General features: G+C 41.7%; 1 protein-coding gene across 2 annotated transcripts in view; it reads left to right on the plus strand.

The window, feature by feature from the left end:
* LOC307256787 (LIM and calponin homology domains-containing protein 1-like) overlaps nucleotides 1–21,406 on the plus strand; it is an 81,796-nt gene extending 60,390 nt beyond the window's left edge. Inside the window, exons 9-26 of one of the 2 annotated variants that reach the window (XM_080035881.1) lie at nucleotides 486–854; nucleotides 2,100–2,135; nucleotides 3,847–3,973; nucleotides 4,145–4,302; nucleotides 4,489–4,972; nucleotides 6,690–6,998; nucleotides 7,424–7,529; nucleotides 8,020–8,123; nucleotides 8,223–8,307; nucleotides 9,889–9,917; nucleotides 14,121–14,213; nucleotides 16,052–16,216; nucleotides 16,386–16,480; nucleotides 16,694–16,855; nucleotides 17,429–17,524; nucleotides 18,109–18,217; nucleotides 18,826–18,928; nucleotides 20,361–21,406. In XM_080035881.1, the coding sequence (XP_079892007.1) occupies nucleotides 486–854; nucleotides 2,100–2,135; nucleotides 3,847–3,973; nucleotides 4,145–4,302; nucleotides 4,489–4,972; nucleotides 6,690–6,998; nucleotides 7,424–7,529; nucleotides 8,020–8,123; nucleotides 8,223–8,307; nucleotides 9,889–9,917; nucleotides 14,121–14,213; nucleotides 16,052–16,216; nucleotides 16,386–16,480; nucleotides 16,694–16,855; nucleotides 17,429–17,524; nucleotides 18,109–18,217; nucleotides 18,826–18,928; nucleotides 20,361–20,386 (2,656 nt within the window). In that variant the 3' untranslated portion in view covers nucleotides 20,387–21,406. The remainder of the gene's footprint in view (nucleotides 1–485; nucleotides 855–2,099; nucleotides 2,136–3,846; nucleotides 3,974–4,144; nucleotides 4,303–4,488; nucleotides 4,973–6,689; nucleotides 6,999–7,423; nucleotides 7,530–8,019; nucleotides 8,124–8,222; nucleotides 8,308–9,888; nucleotides 9,918–14,120; nucleotides 14,214–16,051; nucleotides 16,217–16,385; nucleotides 16,481–16,693; nucleotides 16,856–17,428; nucleotides 17,525–18,108; nucleotides 18,218–18,825; nucleotides 18,929–20,360) is intronic. The other variant, XM_080035882.1, reaches the window with a different exon arrangement.

Raw genomic sequence — 21,406 nt, forward strand, 5'->3', positions numbered from 1 at the left:
GTCTATATACAAAATGGCACACAGCTGGAAATGTAAACCAATACATGCAGCAGATACACACAAAGATGTCCACACACTAACACACTCACAGGGTCCGTGAACATGCAACCCACCCTCAGGATGTAAGGAAATGAGGCCTTCCTCCTTCCCTGACCCTGAGCAGGCTTGGACTGAAGCCCTTTGAAAGCCTTTCCTTCACTGCCATGCAATTTGGGAATTTACAGTACAATAATACGCCTCACAGAGAGTCGCCCTTCATCACAGGATGACAAACAACAGAGGCCTTGGTGACTTTGGGGCTCCGAATTTGTTTTCACATCCAGTCTACTCTGAATGGATGTGTGACCATGCTATGCTATTTTCTCAGATTTATAGTATGTTTTCAAAAACCTCTATTTTGGCTCCTCCAAAGGAATGCTGTCTGTCTGATGGTTTAGGATGATAACACGGCAGCAGTACACTTTAGTTTGCTTTGCTTTTTGCAGTACTCCAGCTCGTTCGTGCTCGGAGGAGCTCTTCCACCTTTCAGCCATACAACCAAACGCTATGGCAACCCCCTTGGTTGCAGCAACAAGCCCCATCATCACGTCTGGGAAACATCCACATGGGATAGAGCAGCAGGACAAGGTGGCTGTGAGGAAGGGAGGTGCCGGAGCCCTGTTTGTCTCAGATACAGAGCGGAGTGAGAACCGTGCCCGTCAAACGCACGTCACCACCCCGAATCCTTCCCACTTCCTTCCTTTGCCCACTGCAATGGGAAAAACAGATGCAGTCCGACGGAAGGGAAGGGCGCTGAGTGAAAGTGCCGACCCACATGGAGGGACGTCTTGGTTGGACAGCAATATTCCAGCAACGTGAGCACCGTCCAGCAACTACACTACATTTTATGCATTTTCCCTGCGTTGAACTAGAGCTGCATAATTCAACTTTAAAATTGGGGGATCTACTATTCAATGATCTGTCTTTCAACATGCGACCTCAACCTCAAAAGGCGATACTCCAATTTGGATGGCTTGGCTGCCAAAAGATTGCATGATACTTTTTTTACATTAATGAATGCAAATTTATATTGCACTTGTTATTGTACACGCTATGCATGGCCAGTGCAAAAAAATATATATTTCTGTTGTGAAAATTTGGAGAGTAAAATGGTTTGTTTCATTTGATTAGCTGTGCATGTTACTTAATAAGGGGATAACAACAATGGACTCAATCAAATTGAAAAAAAATATCCAATTTAAACAAATTATTTGTCAATTTTTTTAATGCATAAATTGGTTTAACTATTAATCGATTATTTACCATTCCCTGTATGGCAATATAATGACATTGGTTCTAATAGTCTGACATCTTCCTACAAAAAAATGTATTGGCAAAAAGACATTTTACATCAACATACCATATGGTAAACGGGTAGCTTGAAAAACAATCTATCTGGTCTTGATTTGGAGAGGCTTCTCTTTATTTAGTCTCCTTGTTGTCTTGTGGCAGCAAACCACAGGCCACACTTTCTCTCACACCCCTCCAACATCATAGAGGCTCCAGTAAAAGACTGTGTGAAGACCTTTGTGGTTAAGGCCAAACCTATAAGTTGTGGTTAAAGGCAGAACGTGAGCCATATCCTTGATGTTACTCATGTGCTGTCTTATAGAAACTGCATGTGCTTATTTTTAATAGTTTTGTGTCTGCTATATGATGAGATGGTTGCCATCTGCCTAGCGTTGTATGCTAGAAATGTTTTGGTTTGCTTTAATGCAGTAAACCTTCTGTTCTGCTCCGGCTGTGTTATGGATAAGAGTGCCCCCTTGTGCTTGGTTTAAAGCATCATTAAACTCAGAAACTGACAAATACATATGTGCATAGACACCAAAACCCTAGGCATGCTTATAACATTAGTAATCAAGCTTAGGTGGTACTGGTGGTGTCATAACCAACTCATTGCCAGCGGTGATCAAATTAAGTATGTTACACATTAACTAACAATCAATCATCATATCTGTGTTTCGAGATTCACACAAGTGAATGACATATTTCTCTGTTGAGTGCACTTGTATTCATTTGTGATTGTGCTCTCTCTCCATGCTCTTTGCCTTCTGTAGATTCAACCGCACACATAGTGTGTCAGATGACCCACAGTAAGTTGTCCTTTTGTCACTCAGAGGCTCAGCTGTCTGGCCTAGCGCTGCTCTGCACTGCTAAACAAAGCCTGCTCAATAAGTAATTTGAACATTCAGTGTTACAATTAGATTTTTCTTAACGCAAGTGGGAAAAATCTTGTCTTGTCTTGACTTGTCAAGGTGGACATTTTTGACAGTGTGCTTTAACACTGCCAAACCATGTTCCAAGTCCTTACGCTTGATCTGAAATATGAAAAAAAAATCAGTAGTTCTAGTGCAGATGCTTTTTTGCCTTTTTGGCTGGTGACGATCCATTACTCTCAAATGTATTGAAAGTGCCTGCAATAGCAGCTGTGGAGTGGACTTACTAAACTGTGCTGCTCCGACATCACGTCACGTGCTTCTGCCGGCTGCACGCTTCATGTAACACAACCTTTTCAATCACCCTCCATCCTCTAAACATAACAATAAAAAATACAATATGCTAACCCATGAAGTGCAGCTTTTCATGAAGCAGGAGAGGGGATTCACAACTAGGGAGGGGATGACTCAAATGCATGTTTTTAAAAGTTTTGATTTAGTGAAGTAGATAGTTACTCTGTATTGCACAGTCCACATACTACATTTCCACCATCACCTAACCCACTGGTCAAAATGTTTTAAAAAACATACTACAGCAGGCATCTTGTGGGTTGAAAACTCTCTCCCGCCCAATGACCAGCGGGCTCCATAGGACAGTTGACAAGCCAGCACTGTTACTTTGAACAAACGTATAAGCCAAGTGATACATTTCTATGCTGTCAATGTACCTAAAAACAAAAAAACATTACATCAAGGAGATTATTCAAATAAGAATATAATGATTTTACATAATCAAAGTCTAGAATGAATAACCGATACAGCTGCATGCTCCTAACAATAAGGCTGCACTTTACTGTCTTGTCTGTAATCTAAAAATAGATGCTTGAACATTATTAACTGAACAATGTAAAAAACTGTATATATTAAAACCATATTGCTTGTTATACTGTATCTTATACACTTACTGAAGCTGATATTTTCAGAGGTCATTTGCGTAATGCATCTCCTGTTGAAGGCTGGAATGTGACATGAAACAATATGGGATTGTTAAAAAAAGGTAGCAAAGTCAAATTACTTCCAAGGGGAAAAATACAAAAAAAATGTTTTGGACAAGTTTGATTCTTTTGAAAAAAGTGTGAGTCAAGTTGTTTTGCTTCTACAATCTTAGTTATGCCCACTGGCTGTGCATGAGGTTGCCTTTGAAGATGAATAATTCATGGCAACTTATGTATCTGTACTGAGCCATTGTTTACAGGTTATTGTCTTTTCCGTATCATGATGGATTGCTCTTTATTGTGGATGGTATGTTTCCTTTGATACTTGTTACTGTCTAAACGTTTGAAACAGAGTATCACCGTGTGACATTAACTTTTTCTTTTAGACATTGGGAAAAGGTTTGGGGTCACAGTGTTTTCACTGTGTTCCACATGTCCTGTATGACACGGATAAAGACGCCCAGATACAAACAGACTGTATCGACAGTTCAATGTAGTGATGGGGTTACGGAATCACTAGCAGCATTATTAAAAATATATATTTTAAATTATCATGAAAAACTTAACCATTTCATGTTCTGGAAATGACAATGAAAGCAATTGTGTTTTTTATTATCCATATCCTCTGTCTCTCTCTCCCTCCTCCTCCCTAGGAGTGTGAGTATGATTGACATGCGTGGTGAGGAGGAAACCATCTTGCCGCCACACAGTCAAGTGCGTCATGAACTGATACACAACCAGTACAACCAGATGAAGGAAGAGGAGGATCACTGGCAGGACGTGAGTGTCTCAGATACTTTCATACTTTTAGCTGTTGAGACTAAATTAGTCTCATCCGTACAGTTTGTGTTTCCTGTTTCCATTGTGTCCGTGATGTTAGTGCCCACTGGCAAAGCCTTTACGCTTTGTTTCACAGGGAACTCAATAACTTCCGATATGTTTGTGTTTCAGGACTTGGCCCGATGGAAAAATCGGAGGAGGAGCATTTCCCAGGACCTAATCAAGAAGGAGGAAGAGAGGAAGACGATGGAGCGGCTGATGTCAGGAGACCCCCATATCGCAGAGAGGAGGAGAAGCATCAAGACCTACAGAGAGATAGTGCAGGACAAGTAGGTGTAAAACACACAAACGGGGTGTTTCATTTTCATTCAGCTTAAAAAACTAAACATTTTAAGTGCTTGATTTTTGTAACGTCTTGTGACAAGCCACACGTTTTTTTTTTTTTTTTCCAACCATAGTGAAAGTTGCTACTGACTTGTTTCCTCTAAACATCAAGTCCTTAATTTCTCTAACAGAGAGCGACGTGAGGAGGAGTTGCGGTTAGCATACAGGAGAGCCAGGACCCAAGAGGAGGCATCATCCATCCTCCAACGTTACGCCCAGCGGTTCTCCATCAGTGACGCAATCCTGGAACGCCTACAGCTGCCAAAGCTCCTGGACCGCAGCATATCAGCTGACCCATCCTTTCCCTGCTCCCCCTTCCCTCTCTCCCTCTCCCTGTCTGCCTCCCCAACCACTCCGGACCCCTTCGATATGGACCCCGACGGGCCCATCCGGTATCTACGTGAGCAGGCCTCCCCGGCTCCAAAGTTTACGTCTACACTGGAGGCGCGAATTGAGGAGTTTCCCAAAGAATCCTCACACCAGCGTCCTCAGATTCGCTCGCGCTCGTCAGAGCCGCCGTCCAATCGCGGCCTGTCGCCCAAAGCGGTGCCTTTGCTGATGCCCAAGCCTTACTTCCAACCCCGACCCACAGGAGCTGAACCATGGCAAAGCAAGGTGACACACACACACACAAGCACTTTTCATTACGCAATATGAATCATTGCTGCTGTAAATATGCTTAATAGCCGTGTTTTCCTAATCCTCTCCCGGATCCAGCACAGCAGATTCAAATGATCAGCTTGTTATAAAGCAACTTGAGGAGTTTATAAGGGGTTGATGATTTGAATCAGCTGGGTTGCAGCAGTACTCCAGGATGGGATGCTATGTGAAAAGTTGCTATACACACACACACACAGCCCCAAAAAAACGATTGAAAATGCTCACGTAATCAGGGCAGGCCAGTGGGTGGCGATAATGTGTCCCGTCAAACACATTGCGAGCATGCACATTTAAGCTTCTTCTTGAGCGAGGTTGGCGAATGCTAAGTAGATGTAAACAACAACACCAATTAAGGTTGCCATCGTTCAGAAAAAAACCTTTCCCTGTCCCCACGAAAACAGAAAAATTTAGTTTTCCAAAATCTCCACTATCTGTGTTTAGTGTCCGGTTGTGAGGTTTGAATGTGAATAAAAGGCCAAACCGCACAGAAGAATATATGGTTAGGAAAATACCTCTGTCCGTGTGGGCACGTCTTTAAAAACACTGCATTTCAGAAATGCAATGTTGCTTGTTGTCTTCTAAAATGTCTGGTGGCCACAGAAAAACCAACTCTATTTAGCTTCCACACAGTGACTTTAAGGTTTTGGTCATACTTACATGAAATGATTTGGATCTGATTAGCGTAAACCACAACAGTTCTGCAGAGCGCATGGCTCAGTTCTTCACCACTTTAAATGTGGTTACTTCCCAGTGTTTGGCTGCTCTCCTTACAGGCTGGTAAGTGAATTCCTCTCAAGCTTTCTTGGCTATTCCATTCGAATGCCTCGGAGCCGCCATGGTGATGAACTGGCCGGCTTCTAGGAAAACACAAGACTTCCCCTCCCAGAAGATGCATGTAATGTTTCAATTAAGCCAAAAAGTATCAATGGGATCCATTTCCTTTTCTTGTGGAAAAAAATTGCCAAATGGGAATGTTCAGAATGAGATATTATGTTTTGGTGCCTGGATAGGGAGGGGCAGGTTATTAACAGACCTAATGGAGCGGAGCGCTTTTGCTGGAATGTCTTGTCAGGAGTCTGAGCAGAACCCAGCTTTGAATGGAGCCCTCTGTTCCCTATTGACTTAAGAAGCTGACGAGTAGGGTCCTCTCAATGTGAAGTGGGCTCCCAGCGGACAAAGAGGGCCCACACAGGCTGCTAGGAGAGGGATGAGAAGGTGGAGGCCGAGGGGGGCCCGACTGAGAGCCTGCATTCACCCAACTCCACCACTGTGTCTTGAGTTACTGCTCACTGGAGGCTCCTCACACATACATTAGTACCTCTTTGTCATAGAGGCCAGCATGATGTGGTGAGCTTGATGAATAGCTAATAACGAACACACATGAGAGGCTAGTAATGACCACAAATGAGGACGCACGTTTCATTCTTATCAATATTAATAAATGATCCATAATTCCTTGGAAATAAACACAATAGATATGATATAAAATAAATTGTAAGATAAATCTCATTTAAATGTAATCATCCAGGTGTAGTGGTTAGAGAGCTGCCCTCTATCTCCAGGCAAAGGTACTGTCTGGACGTTTCTTAGCTTACCTTTGATGCTTTTATCTATTTGAACTGCACAGTGCGTGTATAAAGCCAATACTAAACTCTGCTCTCTTCCGATTCAGGCGGATGGTTTGCTCCGCGTCAACGGCGACGTAGGAAGTGCCAACGTTCCCAACACGCCTGAGAGTCACGGCCTGGAATCTCCTCCTGCATTCCAGGCGTCGCCTTCCCAAACCAGCAACGGGACTGTTGATGTTCCCTCGTCAGCAGCCTCGCCAGCGCACAGTCCACACTCCTCAACCGGAGGTGACAGCCCGCTATCAGCAAAGACCAAGGAGCCTGAAGAACCAGAACCAGCTTCTACAGACCACCAAGAAGAGAAAGTCATTGATCAGTCGACACCACCCAGCCGGCCCACCTCGCTCCCATCGGTACGGATTAGGATCTGTTTACAGATCTGTTTACAATAAAACCTTTAAAATAAAAATCCTTCAATTAATTCAAATCATAAACGGGTGCTGGATAGATCCTGAGATTAGGGCGATCATTTTCATGAACACCCCAGCAGAAAGCCCTGACTGTAATTATTTGGAACTGAAACTCCTCTGTGTTATCTTTACTGCGATCAGTTGAAACTCTAGAATTGAGTTTCAAACGTTTGTGTACTGTATTTCCAACACTAGTGATGTAATCTTCTCTTTGTCATTAGATACATTTCCACATATTGTGAACTGTTGGCAAGTTTGTCTAAGTATTGTAATATGACTAGAAGTAGTACTTGCACCAAGTAGAACTCTTTATCTTGGGCTAGTTTGGTTCATTTATTAAATTGGAAACCATCTTTTGACCCTTATAGGAGCTGAAGAAGCCAGAAGAAAGCCTCGGGAAGACTGAAAGTCAGTTAGTAGCTGATCTAGAGGAGCAGAATTTAAGTGCTGCAGCTCAACCAACACCACCTGCAGGTCTGAACTGCATGCTGCTATGCTGACCCCTAGTGGTTGTTTATAGACTTGTATTAAGTCAAGTTTATTTGTATATAGCATCTTTCACAGATAAAAACTCGCAAAGTGCTTTAAACTAAAAACCAGGCAAAACTACACAATACAAACACAATTAAAAGTAGAAAAGTAGAATATAGCAGCCGATAACAGACAGGTTAAGATTAGGGCAGCACAATTAATGAAAGAAGAGTGAAACTGAGCAGTAGTTTGGATATGTTAAACAAAAGCCTGTCGGAATAAAAACGTTGCTTTAGAAACTGTTCACATAATTCAAGAGATTTAAGAGATCTCAGATGTATTATTACTGGTCATGGGATTTTCTAAATTGTCCCAGAGCTTTTGCAAAGCAAGTTCAAGGAAAACAATTTTGAGAGAAATAAAATATGATAGGAAAGTGTTGTTTTTCATACACTCTCAACATAAAAAAAACTGTGTTGTCTTATGTTTTCAGAAGCCAAACAAGAACCAGAAAAAACTGAACCATCTATTCAAAACCTTTCCAACCCTGTCCAGTCAGATGCCAACATTCAGCAAAGTCAACCCGTCATTTTACAGGTCAGGCTGCTCAACAAACTTAACACAAACGTCTGACACAGAACAAACTCAACCATCCAATGGGATAATCTTTGAATCTCCTCTGCTCCCACCCCCCAGGAGACACCACAGAACAGAGAGAATGTACCAAGCTTAGCTGCACCGGCATCATTGGGACATCCACCATCAGAGGAAACCACAGCAGGTCAGTGACAGCTCACTTCCAAATACCAAGCCCAACAACTTATTTTCCATTTCCTTGTTTTCTGAGTTTGATAAGCAAATCCTCCTTGCTTGCTTTTTTTCCCCTGTTTGCCTCTCAGCCTTCTGTTTTTGTTGTACAGCTAGATGTTTAAATCGGAGTCAAAGAGGTCTTTATGTGTGACTATTATCAACCTAATTTGGCAATGTACAAAAACTCCTGCTTCACCTTTCTGTATCCTGTCAACTGACAGTGATCTTTGATAGACCCAACAAAAAATGTATAAAACTGGTTTACTATTACCTTTCCAAATAGTGTAATGAAAGCGCTGATTTGTTGTTATTCCCTTTTCTATAGACTTTTGAAATTCTTTTGGGGTAATACATGCTTAACTTTTTTAATAAATCCGAATTACAACCTCATAAAAGACTGAATATTGTAAAAATGTAATCTGCCTACATTAGACCAGAACTATATAAGCCTTCACCGATACTCTGTCCTACTCCTGGTTTTGACATCTGTCTATCCCGTATCGCTCTCCTCTCTCCCTTCCTTCCCTCATTCCCTCCTTCCTTTCCACCCACATCTTTTTTTATTTCGCTGTAGAGTTTGCTAACAGTATCAGGTCTCCGCTGGCAAACAGCAACCCTAAATTACGCTGGGAGTTCTTCGCTCCACCAGGTAAACCCCTTCATTCATCGCTGGAGCTCATGTTTCCATCCCCGGGTGGCGAACGCACAGGGTTTCCCTTAAGTTTCTTCAAGGGCTAGCAAACATCCCTTCAGTCCCATTGTTTGCTTTGTCACTCATTTCCAGAGTCTTGTGGATGATCAGTGATGTGCTCTGGCTCTGTTTTTCAAATTGTTTTGGATTTGCACTAAAACTAAAACTGTTCAATGAAACATGTGCAGAGATGCTTCAGATCTAACTCATCAGTGTGTTTGCATTTTTTCAAAGAGTGTACTTCATGCTGTTATCATCATGTTGATGAAAATGTCTTTACAAACTACCAATAGCAGGTCACCTTTGACAATGTATGGAAATAATCATGGTTGCCCTACTAATGGGTGACTTAAACTTTACAAAAATTCTGTTGTATTTGTTTTTTTTCCGCTTCTTGTGCTTCACATTGCTGGCTCTTCCACCAAAAGCTACTACATTAGGTCCACCTGAACATCTGAATCAATCTCACTCATTACATTTTTTTTTAACTTAATAAATTAAAACACACAGTAAGACAAAGGAAAACTAAGTATAGGTTAATTTTAGGTGTAGTATGTTGCTCTTGGTGGACTGGTTTTCTTTTATCAGCATCTTTACTGGAGCCTAGGTGTTCACATGGACATAACTTCTTCTTTTTTTTAAACCGTGCATGGTTTTATAACTTGCTTTTATAAGGCCATGTGCAAGTTATCAAACAAATGCGCGGTTTAACAACCGCAACTAGGTTGTCAAAACAGCACTTGGTATGTTTTCATTTTCACAAATAATTTCGCCCATCAAAAGGCATTAAGTTTCACCTGTATCCAAAGTGTTTGATCAATTGTATTTTAACTAATGTTCCCTCTCAAACTCGCTCTACAGAAGGGACAGAGAAGGATTGTCGTGGAAACGTGAGTAAAAAGCCTCATTTGATGACATAATATTTTGTCCTCTGACTATTAAAACCCCTTTCACTGCTTCTCATCTGGCTTTATCAACTCCTGGGTGACAGCAGTGTAACATTTCAGCATACTGCATGCACACAACGATAAAACAGAAATTAAATTCTATTGTTTAAAATTCTCAGAAATTAAAAAAATAATTCCATCAGTTTGCAGGTAAGAAACAATCACCAGATACCTCATAAAAAAGTATTTATTCTTAATAGAAAACAGTGTCAAATCTGTGTGCCATACTGCAAGGCCCTATTACACATTACAGGACACATTCACTTAGCATGCCAGATGAGGATGCTGTAGAAAACTGCCGTGACTGCTTTTGTTTTTCCGTTTGAGCTTATCTGTCTCTCTCTCTGTCTTCTCTCTCCTTAGTAGGAGTCCTTTGGCATAGCATTGGTGCTGTTGTGGTAGACCAACTATTTCTGTCTCCTCCCTTTCCTTCTTCTTCTTCTCCTGTGGTGGATGTGTGTGTGTATATGTGTGTGAGTTGGGGACATATGAATCTATTTGTCTCCCTTTGCCTTTATGGTTGTGTGAGAGTGTGTGTGTGAATGGCAATCGGTTTGTTGGTGCATTTTTTTGTGTATGAATATTTGTGCTGTGTGTGTGTTTGCGCATGTTGATGTGTGTGTGTTTGCGCATGTTGATATCTGTGTGTGTGTGTGTTGGGGTCTATCAGGTGTCAGTCCCGGTGTTACCCCAGGCCAGGCGGGCTGACCGCTGGTCTTGGGACCCGGATGAGGAGCGAAAGCGTCAGGAAAGGTGGCAGCAAGAGCAGGAGCGCATGCTGCAGGTACACAGTATACCACAGTATAAAGCATGGCGCATGAGTCTGCAAAGTTAGGGCTTCAGTTGCTCATGGAGGATTGGTAGGTAGAGAAAGGTACTAGTATTGGGAGGTTTAGGTGCAGGACAGGCCTTTAGCTGTAAATATGTATTTCGGAGGAACATGCAAAGTAGAACAGAGGCTCCCTCTGCATTTTGTTCATTTATAATGCATCTTGATGGGCACAGCAAGTCAATGAAGTTAAAGCAGGTGACCCACATGATTGAACAATGATCATGATGCTTGAGATTAAAGCAGATTGTTAATGTGATATTTACCACTGGTGGCATACTTCATATTTAAGCTCGAGTCAGGCTTTTCTTCCAGTCAGCTATCCTTTTATGTATTGAATGGGTTACATGTGGATGGAAATTATGTATAGACGTCTTTACTTTCAAGTGATAGCTTTTCTTTGAGACATCCAGTTTACATTTGAACAATTGTTTAAATATATTAAGACAAGTTTAAACTGGGAAAGGGGAACTGAACTGAGTGGATTTAAAGCAGCTGCTGTGTGACAGTCTTTGCTCAGCTCAGAACCAGATGGACTAACTAACAATGTTTCATTGCTACTTGCGAAGCCTGCCTCCATGTTTGTTTTATAATACCCCCTCTTAAGGCACACCCCGACTACGCTTGTGCACACTTTGACCACAAGAGAGCGTTTCTGTGCAGCGGAAGAACCCATACTTTGGTTTTATCTGCTCACTGTCTCCATCTCATGCACATACGCAGACAAGGACTGCTGCTGTTGCTGCTGCCCAAATCACCCTCTCTCTCCTCAGCCAATCAGAGATGCATCTCAGGTCCACGTATGTTTAAACATTTACAGTGGAGGAAATAAGTATTTGATCCCTCACCGATTTTGTTAGTTTGGCCATTTACAAAGAAATGAGCGGTCTATAATTTTAAAGCTAGGTTTATTTTAACAGTGATAGACAGAATATCAAAAAGAAAATCCAGAAAATCACATTACAAAAAAGATATAAATTATTTTGCATTTCATTGAGTGAAATAAGTATTTGATCCCCTACCAACCATAAATAATTCTGGCTCCAACAGATTAGTCCTTGTGCTTTAAAAAAGTATTCCTAATCTCAACTAGTTTCATGTATAAAACACACCTGTCTCAACTTGTTACCTGTATAAAAGACACCTGTCCAGTAATCTAACTCCAACATCTCCATCATGGCCAAGACCAAAGAGCTGTCTAAGGACATCAGGGACAAGATTGTAGACCTGCGCAAGGCCAGAATAGACTATAAAACCATTGGTGAGAAGCTGGGTGTGAAGGAGACAACTGTTGGTGCGATTATTTGAAAATGAAAGAAACACAAAATGACCATCAATCTCCCTCGGTCTGGGGCTCCATGCAAGATCTCACCTTGTGGGGTATCAATGATCATGAGAAAGGTAAGGGATCAGCCCAGATCTACACAGGAGGAGCTTGTTTATGATCCCAAGGCAGCTGGGACCACAGTCACCAAGAAAACCATTGGTAACACACTATGCCGTAATGGATTGAAATCCTGTAGTGCCCGTAAGGGCCCCCTGCTCAAGAAGGGACATGTACAGAACCGTCTGAAGTTTGCCAATGAACACCTGAACGACTCAGAGAATGCTTGGGAGAAGGTGATGTGGTCAGATTAGAACAAAATCAAGTTCTTTGGTATCATAGTGACTCGCCATGCTTGGAGGAAGAGGAATTCTGACTATGACCCCAAGAACACCATCCCCACAGTCAAGCATGGAGGTTTAAGCATTATGCTTTGGGGGTGTTTCTCTGCTAAGGGTACAGGTGGACTTCACTGCATCGAGGGAACTATGGATGGGGCCATGTACCATGAAATACTTGGTGACAACCGCTTTCTCTCAGCCAGGTCCGTAAAAATGGGTCGTGGATGGGTCTTCCAGCACGCCAATGACCCTAAAAATACAGCAAAGGCAACAAAGGAGTGGCTCAAGAAGAAGCACATTAAGGTCATGGAGTGGCCTAGCCAGTCTCCGGATCTTAATCCAATAGATCTGTGGAGGGAGCTGAAGCTCAAGTGACAGCCTCGAAACCTTAAAGATTAGGAGAGGATCTGCAAAGAGGAGTGGTCCAAATATCCTCCTGAGATGTGTGCAAACCTGGTCATCAACTACAAGACACGTCTGACCTCTGTACTTGCCAACAAGGGTTTCTCCACCAAGTACTAAGCAATGTTTTGATAGGGGATCAAATACTTATTTCACTCAAGGAAATGCAAAATAATTTCTATCTTTTTTTTATGTGATTTTCTGGATTTTCCTTGTAATATTCTGTCTATCACTGTTAAAATAAACCTAGCATTAAAATTATAGACCGTTCATTACATTGTAAGTGGGCAAACTTACAAAATCAGTGAGGGATCAAATACTTATTTCCTCCACTGTGAATGATTCATTGGTGTGTTACACTGCACTCATCTACAGAGATAAATATATCCTACAAAAAAAGAGTGAGGAGGAGAGATTATCTCTGCTTCCTGGTTGTTTGCAGGACTGTTTGAGATGAGATGCGCTGAAATGGATGAATGTCTGGTGCATCAATGTGCTTGCTGCCTCCCTGGTGGATTCTTTGTTGTCTCTGTGCCATGATTATTCATCTGTCATCTCTCTTGCTTTCCATCTTAATCTCAGAATTTAACATTTGGCTTTCTTTTTGGGTTCCTACACAAGTCTGAAAAAAAGTGAAACACTAGTCTTATGAGGTGTGTGTGCCTCCCAGCTAAGATAAATAAATAAATGAAATGTTGGTGAGATGTGATCTGTTTTTGGTCATGTTGCACAGTTACTACTATAGAAACCTAAGACAGCTTTTCAAATTAAAATTGTGTAGGAACCCTGTGCTACACAGGCTCTGCATGTTTTACTTTTGCCTTTTGTTTCACAGTGCCTGCTTCTTGTTTGCATTGTATCCCCGACACCCAAATAACTATGTCATTAAGTGTTTTGCCTGAACAGAGGAATAGCAAGATACCTTTGCATTCATGTATGTCTCTAAGATTAAGCTTATATTTAAAGTACATGCTGAGGGCTTCCCACGTCAAATGTGTTATAATATAACAGTTGTTAAAGCCGGATATACAGGTCTCAGTACCTTCTCTGATTAAATTAAGCAGGATGCACTGGGAGAGAAGTTTATCGACCAAAGCCTTTGTAAAAGCCTCTGTGAGCCCTTTTGCTGCCAAGAACGTCTGCAAATCGTCTCTGTTTTCCTGCCAAAATATCCACCTGCAGATAGTATAGTCTTTCTCCTCCGTTGAGGCCCTGTGCTGTATGTCATGTGTCTGTTGCCATGGTAACAGGAGAAGTACCGGTGCGAGCAGGAGAAGCTGAAGGAAGAATGGGAGAAAGCGCAAAGAGAGGTTGCAGAGGAGGGGAGGAAGTACCATGAGGAGGTGCGTTTATGCTCGTGCTGCACCTGCAATGTTTGTTCTTCTTTTTTTGTGTGTCTTTGACCTTGTTTTCAGTGCAATATACAGGTCCTTCTCATATAATTAGCATATTGTAATGAAGTTCAATATTTTCTGTAATGTACTGATAAACATTAGACTTTCATATATGTTAGATTCATTACACACAACTGAATTAGTTCAAGCCTTTTATTGTTTTAATATTGATGATTTTGGCAAAAAAGTAAAGAAAAACCAAAAATCCCTATCTCAAAAAATTAGCATATTTCATCCGACCAATAAAAGAATAGTGTTTTTAATACAAAAAAGTCAACCTTCAAATAATTATGTTCAGTTATGCACTCAATACTTGGTCGGGAATCCTTTCGCAGAAATGACTGCTTCAATGCGGCGTGGCATGGAGGCAATCGGCCTGTGGCACTGCTGAGGTGTTATGGAGGCCCAGGATGCTTCGATAGCGGCCTTAAGCTCATCCACAGTGTTGGGTCTGGTGTCTCTCAACTTCCTCTTCACAATATCCCACAGATTCTCTATGGGGTTCAGGTCAGGAGAGTTGGCAGGCCAATTGAGCACAGTAATACCATGGTCAGTAAACCATTTACCAGTGGTTTTGGCACTGTGAGCAGGTGCCAGGTCTTGTTGAAAAATTAAATCTTCATCTCCATAAAGCTTTTCAGCAGATGGAAGCATGAAGTGCTCCAAAATCTCCTGATAGCTAGCTGCATTGACCCTGCCTTTGATAAAACACAGTGGACCAACACCAGCAGCTGACATGGCACCCCAGACCATCACTGACTGTGGGTACTTGACACTGGACTTCAGGCATTTTGGCATTTCCTTCTCCCCAGTCTTCCTCCAGACTCTGGCACCTTGATTTCCGAATGACATGCAAAATTTGCTTTCATCCGAAAAAAGTACTTTGGACCACTGAGCAACAGTCCAGTGCTGCTTCTCTGTAGCCCAGGTCAGGCGCTTCTGCCGCTGTTTCTGGTTCAAAAGTGGCTTGACCTGGGGAATGCGGCACCTGTAGCCCATTTCCTGCACACGCCTGTGCACGGTGGCTCTGGATGTTTCTACTCCAGACTCAGTCCACTGCTTCCGCAGGTCCCCCAAGGTCTGGAATCGGCCCTTCTCCACAATCCTCCTCAGGGTCCGGTCACCTCTTCTGGTTGTGCAGCGTTTTCTGCCACACTTTTTCCTTCCCACAGACTTCCCACTGAGGTGCCTTGATACAGCACTCTGGGAACAGCCTATTCGCTCAGAAATGTATTTCTGTGTCTTACCCTCTTGCTTGAGGGTGTCAATGATGGCCTTCTGGACAGCAGTCAGGTCGGCAGTCTTACCCATGATTGCGGTTTTGAGTAATGAACCAGGCTGGGAGTTTTTAAAAGCCTCAGGAATCTTTTGCAGGTGTTTAGAGTTAATTAGTTGATTCAGATGATTAGGTTAAGAGCTCGTTTAGAGTACCTTTTCATGATATGCTAATTTTTTGAGATAGGAATTTGGGGTTTTCATGAGCTGTATGCCAAAATCATCAGTATTAAAACAACAAAAGACCTGAAATATTTCAGTTGGTGTGCAATGAATCTAAAATATATGAAAGTTCAATTATTATCATTACATTATGGAAAATAATCAACTTTATCACAATATGCTAATTATATGAGAAGGACCTGTACACCTAGAATCAGGGTGATTTTGGACTTGTTGTTCTGAATGACAGTTTAATGTATACTATGAGTATTTGCTTGGCTGATCATCTTAACCCATGGTAGTACTTGCGTGTTGTCGACAACTCATCCAACTCTCTGCCATCACAACAGGAGCGTAGGATCCTGGAGGAGACTGTGGCCCCTCTGACTCCGCGCTCCTCAGCTCTGCCCTCTCCCAGCAGAGGAGAGCTGTCCTCCACCGCGGAGCCACAAGACGCCATCGTCCGCTCGCTGGCCGACTGGGAACGAAAGCAGGAGCTGTTGGAGAGGCAGTCGGTAAATGACTTGATTGACTGAGAAAATAGATTCTTGTTGGATGCATTCATTTTGTATCCATTCCGGAAGGGCCACTCTTCTTTGGTTAGGATAACTTGTGTGGCCTCAGCGCTCTTGTGTTTCTTTATGGTGCAGCTAACTGCTTCCTGTTTGTAATTGGACGGTATAGAGAGGGAGCACAGAGAGTGTTGAGTGGAAACGGAGAGAAAACGACAGGACCAGTGACATCAGCACCGCTGACGACAGCATGAAAACAGGCAGAAGGTTAGTGAGCTGTCCCAAAGGGTTAAATGGTTTACATTTTAAAAGGTTTTAACTGCCATTACAAACCTTCCTTTTGTATTATTGTAATTGTTGTGTGTCTGCAACTGCTATCTCAGAGCTTCACCAAGTAACAGTTAAATAAACAATGAAATGCAAAACAATACATATTGTGACATATGTAGGAACAACAGAAGGCATGTTTCTGATCTTCAGCTCGGTGAGTCAGAGCAGCAGTCAACCAGAGACACTTGCTCACAGTCTGCAGAACGGCCAAAAACTTCCCCCGGTGCCAACCAAAACCTCCACTCCAGTGAAGAAACATCAAGAGCCCAGAGCAGACGGCAACAGGCCCAGCCGGCCTGCAGGAGACAGGAGGTGTGTGTGCGTGAAAGAGTTCAGTCCCCTTTAAATTTGACATGTCTGTTATCTGTTGCAAGTTGTTATCACACTATTGCAATCATACAGAAGGTGGTGTACAATCTACAAACATGTGGATTACAAGACACATAAAAGCACATTTCGCAACACTTCTCATCACCACAGAAAATATAAGTTGCAATATAATTTAAAATACAAGATTCATAGCTGTGTTTTAATCGCCTACTTTTTCAAGACACAAGCATAGTGATAATGGTCTTTTAGTAACACCTTCAGTTAACCTTTTTGTCCAGCAGGTGGCATCTTGTACCTGTATTTTCCCACCATAGTCTTCCGTAAAGAAACGATCATCCACAACAAGAAAATTATTTCATACCATCATCATACTACTATCATATATGATGTATTTTAAAAAATAATTGTCATTGTTGGTTTGACCGAAATAGTGGATTTCGGTTGTTGTTCAGCTTGTTCTGGTTTCGGATTGGCTCATGTCTGACTCTGGCAGCCAATCGAGAGCCGCTGTAGATGTGAGTCATCATCATGTTGCATGTTGCTGTCCATTTCCAGGATCGGTCCCATTGATAATAACATGGGACGCAGCTCATCCAAAAACCCTGCAGCATGTCCACCACCTCCAGACACACTGCCTCCAGCACCCAACAGGTACTGCATCACAAACAGCCCCATATGGAGGGAGGGAGGGAGGGGGGGGTGCAGTTCATTTCTGCATTGTCATTTTCTGCTTTGCTACCTACATCGCTCCACCCATCTCGTGACATGTGCCACTGCAGCAAGAGCCCTTGAATGTGCTGGGAACTGTATGAGTTTTTCTAATTCATCTTATTTCTTTATTTTATTTTGAAATGTACACTTGAAAACATTACAGTAAATGTCCCGGAGTTATCTAACAAAAAAAAAGTTAAACTGCTCACCCATGGTCCCTGGTCAATAACATGCTATTTTGATCACACGTGTATGAACAATAGCACACAGGCAACACAAGAGGATGTGTAGGATGGCATCAGTGACTGAAGGAGAAGAAAAAGTCAAACCTTATGAATTGTGACAACACAGAAAGAGTTGACACATAATGGCATCAGCTGTGCAGTGATCAAGCACACAGACCGTGCCCCCATACAACAATACAGTGAACAATAAACAGTGTATTAACTCTCAAAGTCTTTTACAGTCCCTCCTGGTATCAGTTTGTCTCTTTGCCTGTCACTCCATCTCTGTCCCTCCTGTAGGTCTGTCAGTGGGAAGAAGCTGTGCTCCAGCTGTGGGCAGCCGTTAGGGAAGGGGGCGGCCATGATCATAGAAACCCTCAGTCTCTTCTTCCACATTCAATGCTTTAAGGTCAGTGACAGAGGGATTACTTCAAGATTCAGTAACGTTCATACATTTTATTTTTTAATTAATTTAAGTGTCTGTTAGAAGTGTAAATTCCCCTGCACTTTATCAGTGGTGGTGTGTTGTGTGTTTTATTAATCTGAATGAAGCACTAGGCAGGAAATGATCTGTTTCTTTTATCATCAATGTATCCCCCAAAAAGACACAAACCAATAGTCAAATTATCCACTTAATGTGTATTGTCTGTGTATCGAAAGGCTGATACATCTTATTTCTCCGTGCCATAGAACTCTATCGTTGCACAAAATACATTCGACACATATAAGTGAGCCACACGGTTGTACTGCATGACATGTTCCATCATTATCATGAACATGGGCATTACTGTGAGGAAATCCCACATACGCTGCCCTGCTGCCAGAAATACACAGGAGCTAAAAATGATCTCCCTGAATGAACTATTTAGGCCTGATTTAATACATTTTGGTTTTGGTCTTTTCATGATGTTGATTGAATGATTACCGCCTCATCATTTTAATATTTACCTGTAATAACAACTAATAATAAATAATTCATACTAAACAAAGTGCCGCCCTGTGATTCTCTCTGTCCAGTGTGGGGTGTGTAAGGGTCTGTTAGGCGACACCACCACAGGGACAGACGTCCGGATCAAAAACGGCCTCCTCAACTGTCACCAGTGCTACGTCCGCTCTCGCTGTAAGTCCCTCTTGTTGTCTCACCTCCTTCCTCTCTCTATAGCAATGTTTACATCCATCTTTTCAAAACAAAAACTAATTTTGAATGTGGTCAGCTGCTTCCGTGCAAATCATAAAATATTGTTATATCCAAGAACACAAGAAACAAATAAATAACTTTCCTGTTACATAATGCTCATGAAGAGAGTGTAATCATTCTCTGAAATGATTAAAATGGTAAAGTGTTGTTCCTTATTGTCTGTTAATGTTAGCCATATTTCATATTACCACTGATGAATGAATAAATGCACTTTTTCAATAAGGTGAATGTGTTGTCGTAGCAGCAGCGGTAAACACAGCGTTCATAAACCAGGGGAAAAAACACACAAATGTTTGTGTGGTTTATTGTTTTCAAAGTAAACTTGACACTGTTTTTTCGATAAAAACTTGAGGTGTATTTCAAAGGTTTCATTCTTTATTGCAGCCACGCTGTGCGGATGATAGAGGGAGTGTATTTTAATCTCCTTTTAAAATCCTAGCCAGTGCAGCTTTAATAAAGAAGTGTCAGACACATTGAGGCTAGGCGGAATGAAGCTGGAATCGAGAAAGGTACAGGGAGGAATGTAGCAGCAGGAAGGGTAAAGCAGCTAATGCTTTGCCCGACAGTCTTTGTTCCATCTTAGGTTAGTGGCTGAGAGTATCCAACACACATTAACATGACATTTCCCTCAGAGAATGTTTAACTTTAAATTAAAATTATTTATTGAACAATAAACTGTGATTCATTTCCAGGAAAATAGATCAAATCCAGACCATGTAAGGCAAAAAGTAATGATCAAATGCGGTACAAAATTAGAATGAATGCGATAAGAAGACTGTTGCATCTCGACTTCTAACTTGCTATCAAATAAAAAAAATGTCTCCAGTACATGAGGGCTTCCTATAGGTTCCAGGTAGAGCGTGACATTAACCCACGGACACACCTATTCTCCAGGTGAAGGACTAGAATCACCAGAAAACACTCAGTAAATTAAATCATATTTCATTACATTTAATTTAGTTAATTGTAAATTTAATTCAAAAGATATTTACTTTTAAAGATATTTTTTTTTTAAAAACAGTAAACGGCTGCAACAGAGAGGATGACGGTAACTTTCCATCCCTTTCACCTTGCCTGCACAAAAGAGCAAACCTTAATGCTTTCAGAACGACACTACCACTTATATAAGCAGCTCAACCCTCAGCAGCTGTTATCGTTTGGGGATCAGAAAACCACAAAATGAAATCAGAGCCTCAATCAAAAGACCCATAAAGTCATTATCCTGAATTGAAGAGGTTTCCTTTTATTAGAGCTGCATGCCCTTGACCTTTTAAAACCCCTCAACAACAACAAAAAACAATGATGGTTTATATAAAAATCATGGCTTTCCTTCTCTTTCTTCTTCCTTTTCAAGCGGCAGGACAGCCAACCACATTGTGACGCTCGACAGAAAAAAAGCACAAGGTTCACGGAAGAGAAGCTTCATCCCTCTTTTAACCCAATTATCTGCAAATCATGTCCTTCACAGCGTGTCAGGATCTTTGCATCCTCTGCAGTTCAATAACCAATGAAGAATCATCACGGGGGCCAAATGGCGATCTGGGGGATAGTCTTAAAATATATATACCGGTAATATATATATGCTTTGTGTTTATGTCATCGGATATGTGAGTGAAATCTGGATTTGATCGGTCCACTAACCACCACACAGACTCTGTTTCATCATGCAGCGAGAGAGGGAGACTGTTCTGGGGTGGCGGCCATGTTGAAAAGAAAACACAATAACATTTACAGATGCTTCGATACACAGGTACGTCCTGTAACGTTATCGTCCTGTACCAACACACACAAACTGAAAATATGGTGGACATATTGGTCAAGAAGAATTAGATTGTTTTCCTGGTTGGGAAAAAAAATGCAGATATTTCTCATTCAGTTCCATATAATGGAAAAAGCAGTATATCACATAGTTACTGAATAGTTTTTTGTATCATTTGAGAAACATTTTCTTAATATGGAGTGATCAAAATCCCAAAAAGGGGAGAGAGGACTGAATTACGTGGTGAGGCAGCTCAGATTGGATTTCTTCATTACTCTTAACAGGCTGGATCTGAAAAGCATATAATCACTTTACACACCCTTTAAAGGAGCACTATTCAAACAAAGATATATAGATACATCATGTAAAAAGTGTAGAAAAGGACACTATAATAAAACCCACAGGCAACACCGTTTACTCACTATATTTGTATCCTTTGGCCCTCACAGTGACCTCCTGTGTCTCTCGTTCTGTGCTTCTCAATAGAATTAGCTTCTAATATAAACGCATGTTATGGATGTAGTTTCAACATAAGGACTTGTGAGCTGCCACAGCAGGCTGCTCCTCGGCCAACCTGTCCGCTCGGAAAGTCGGGACTTCAATGTGCCTTAGGAAAGCAAGGTGATGCAGAAAATAAAACA

This window comes from Ammodytes marinus (assembly GCF_949987685.1).
Source record: "Ammodytes marinus genome assembly, chromosome: 10".
NCBI classification, from domain to species: Eukaryota; Metazoa; Chordata; class Actinopteri; order Uranoscopiformes; family Ammodytidae; genus Ammodytes; species Ammodytes marinus.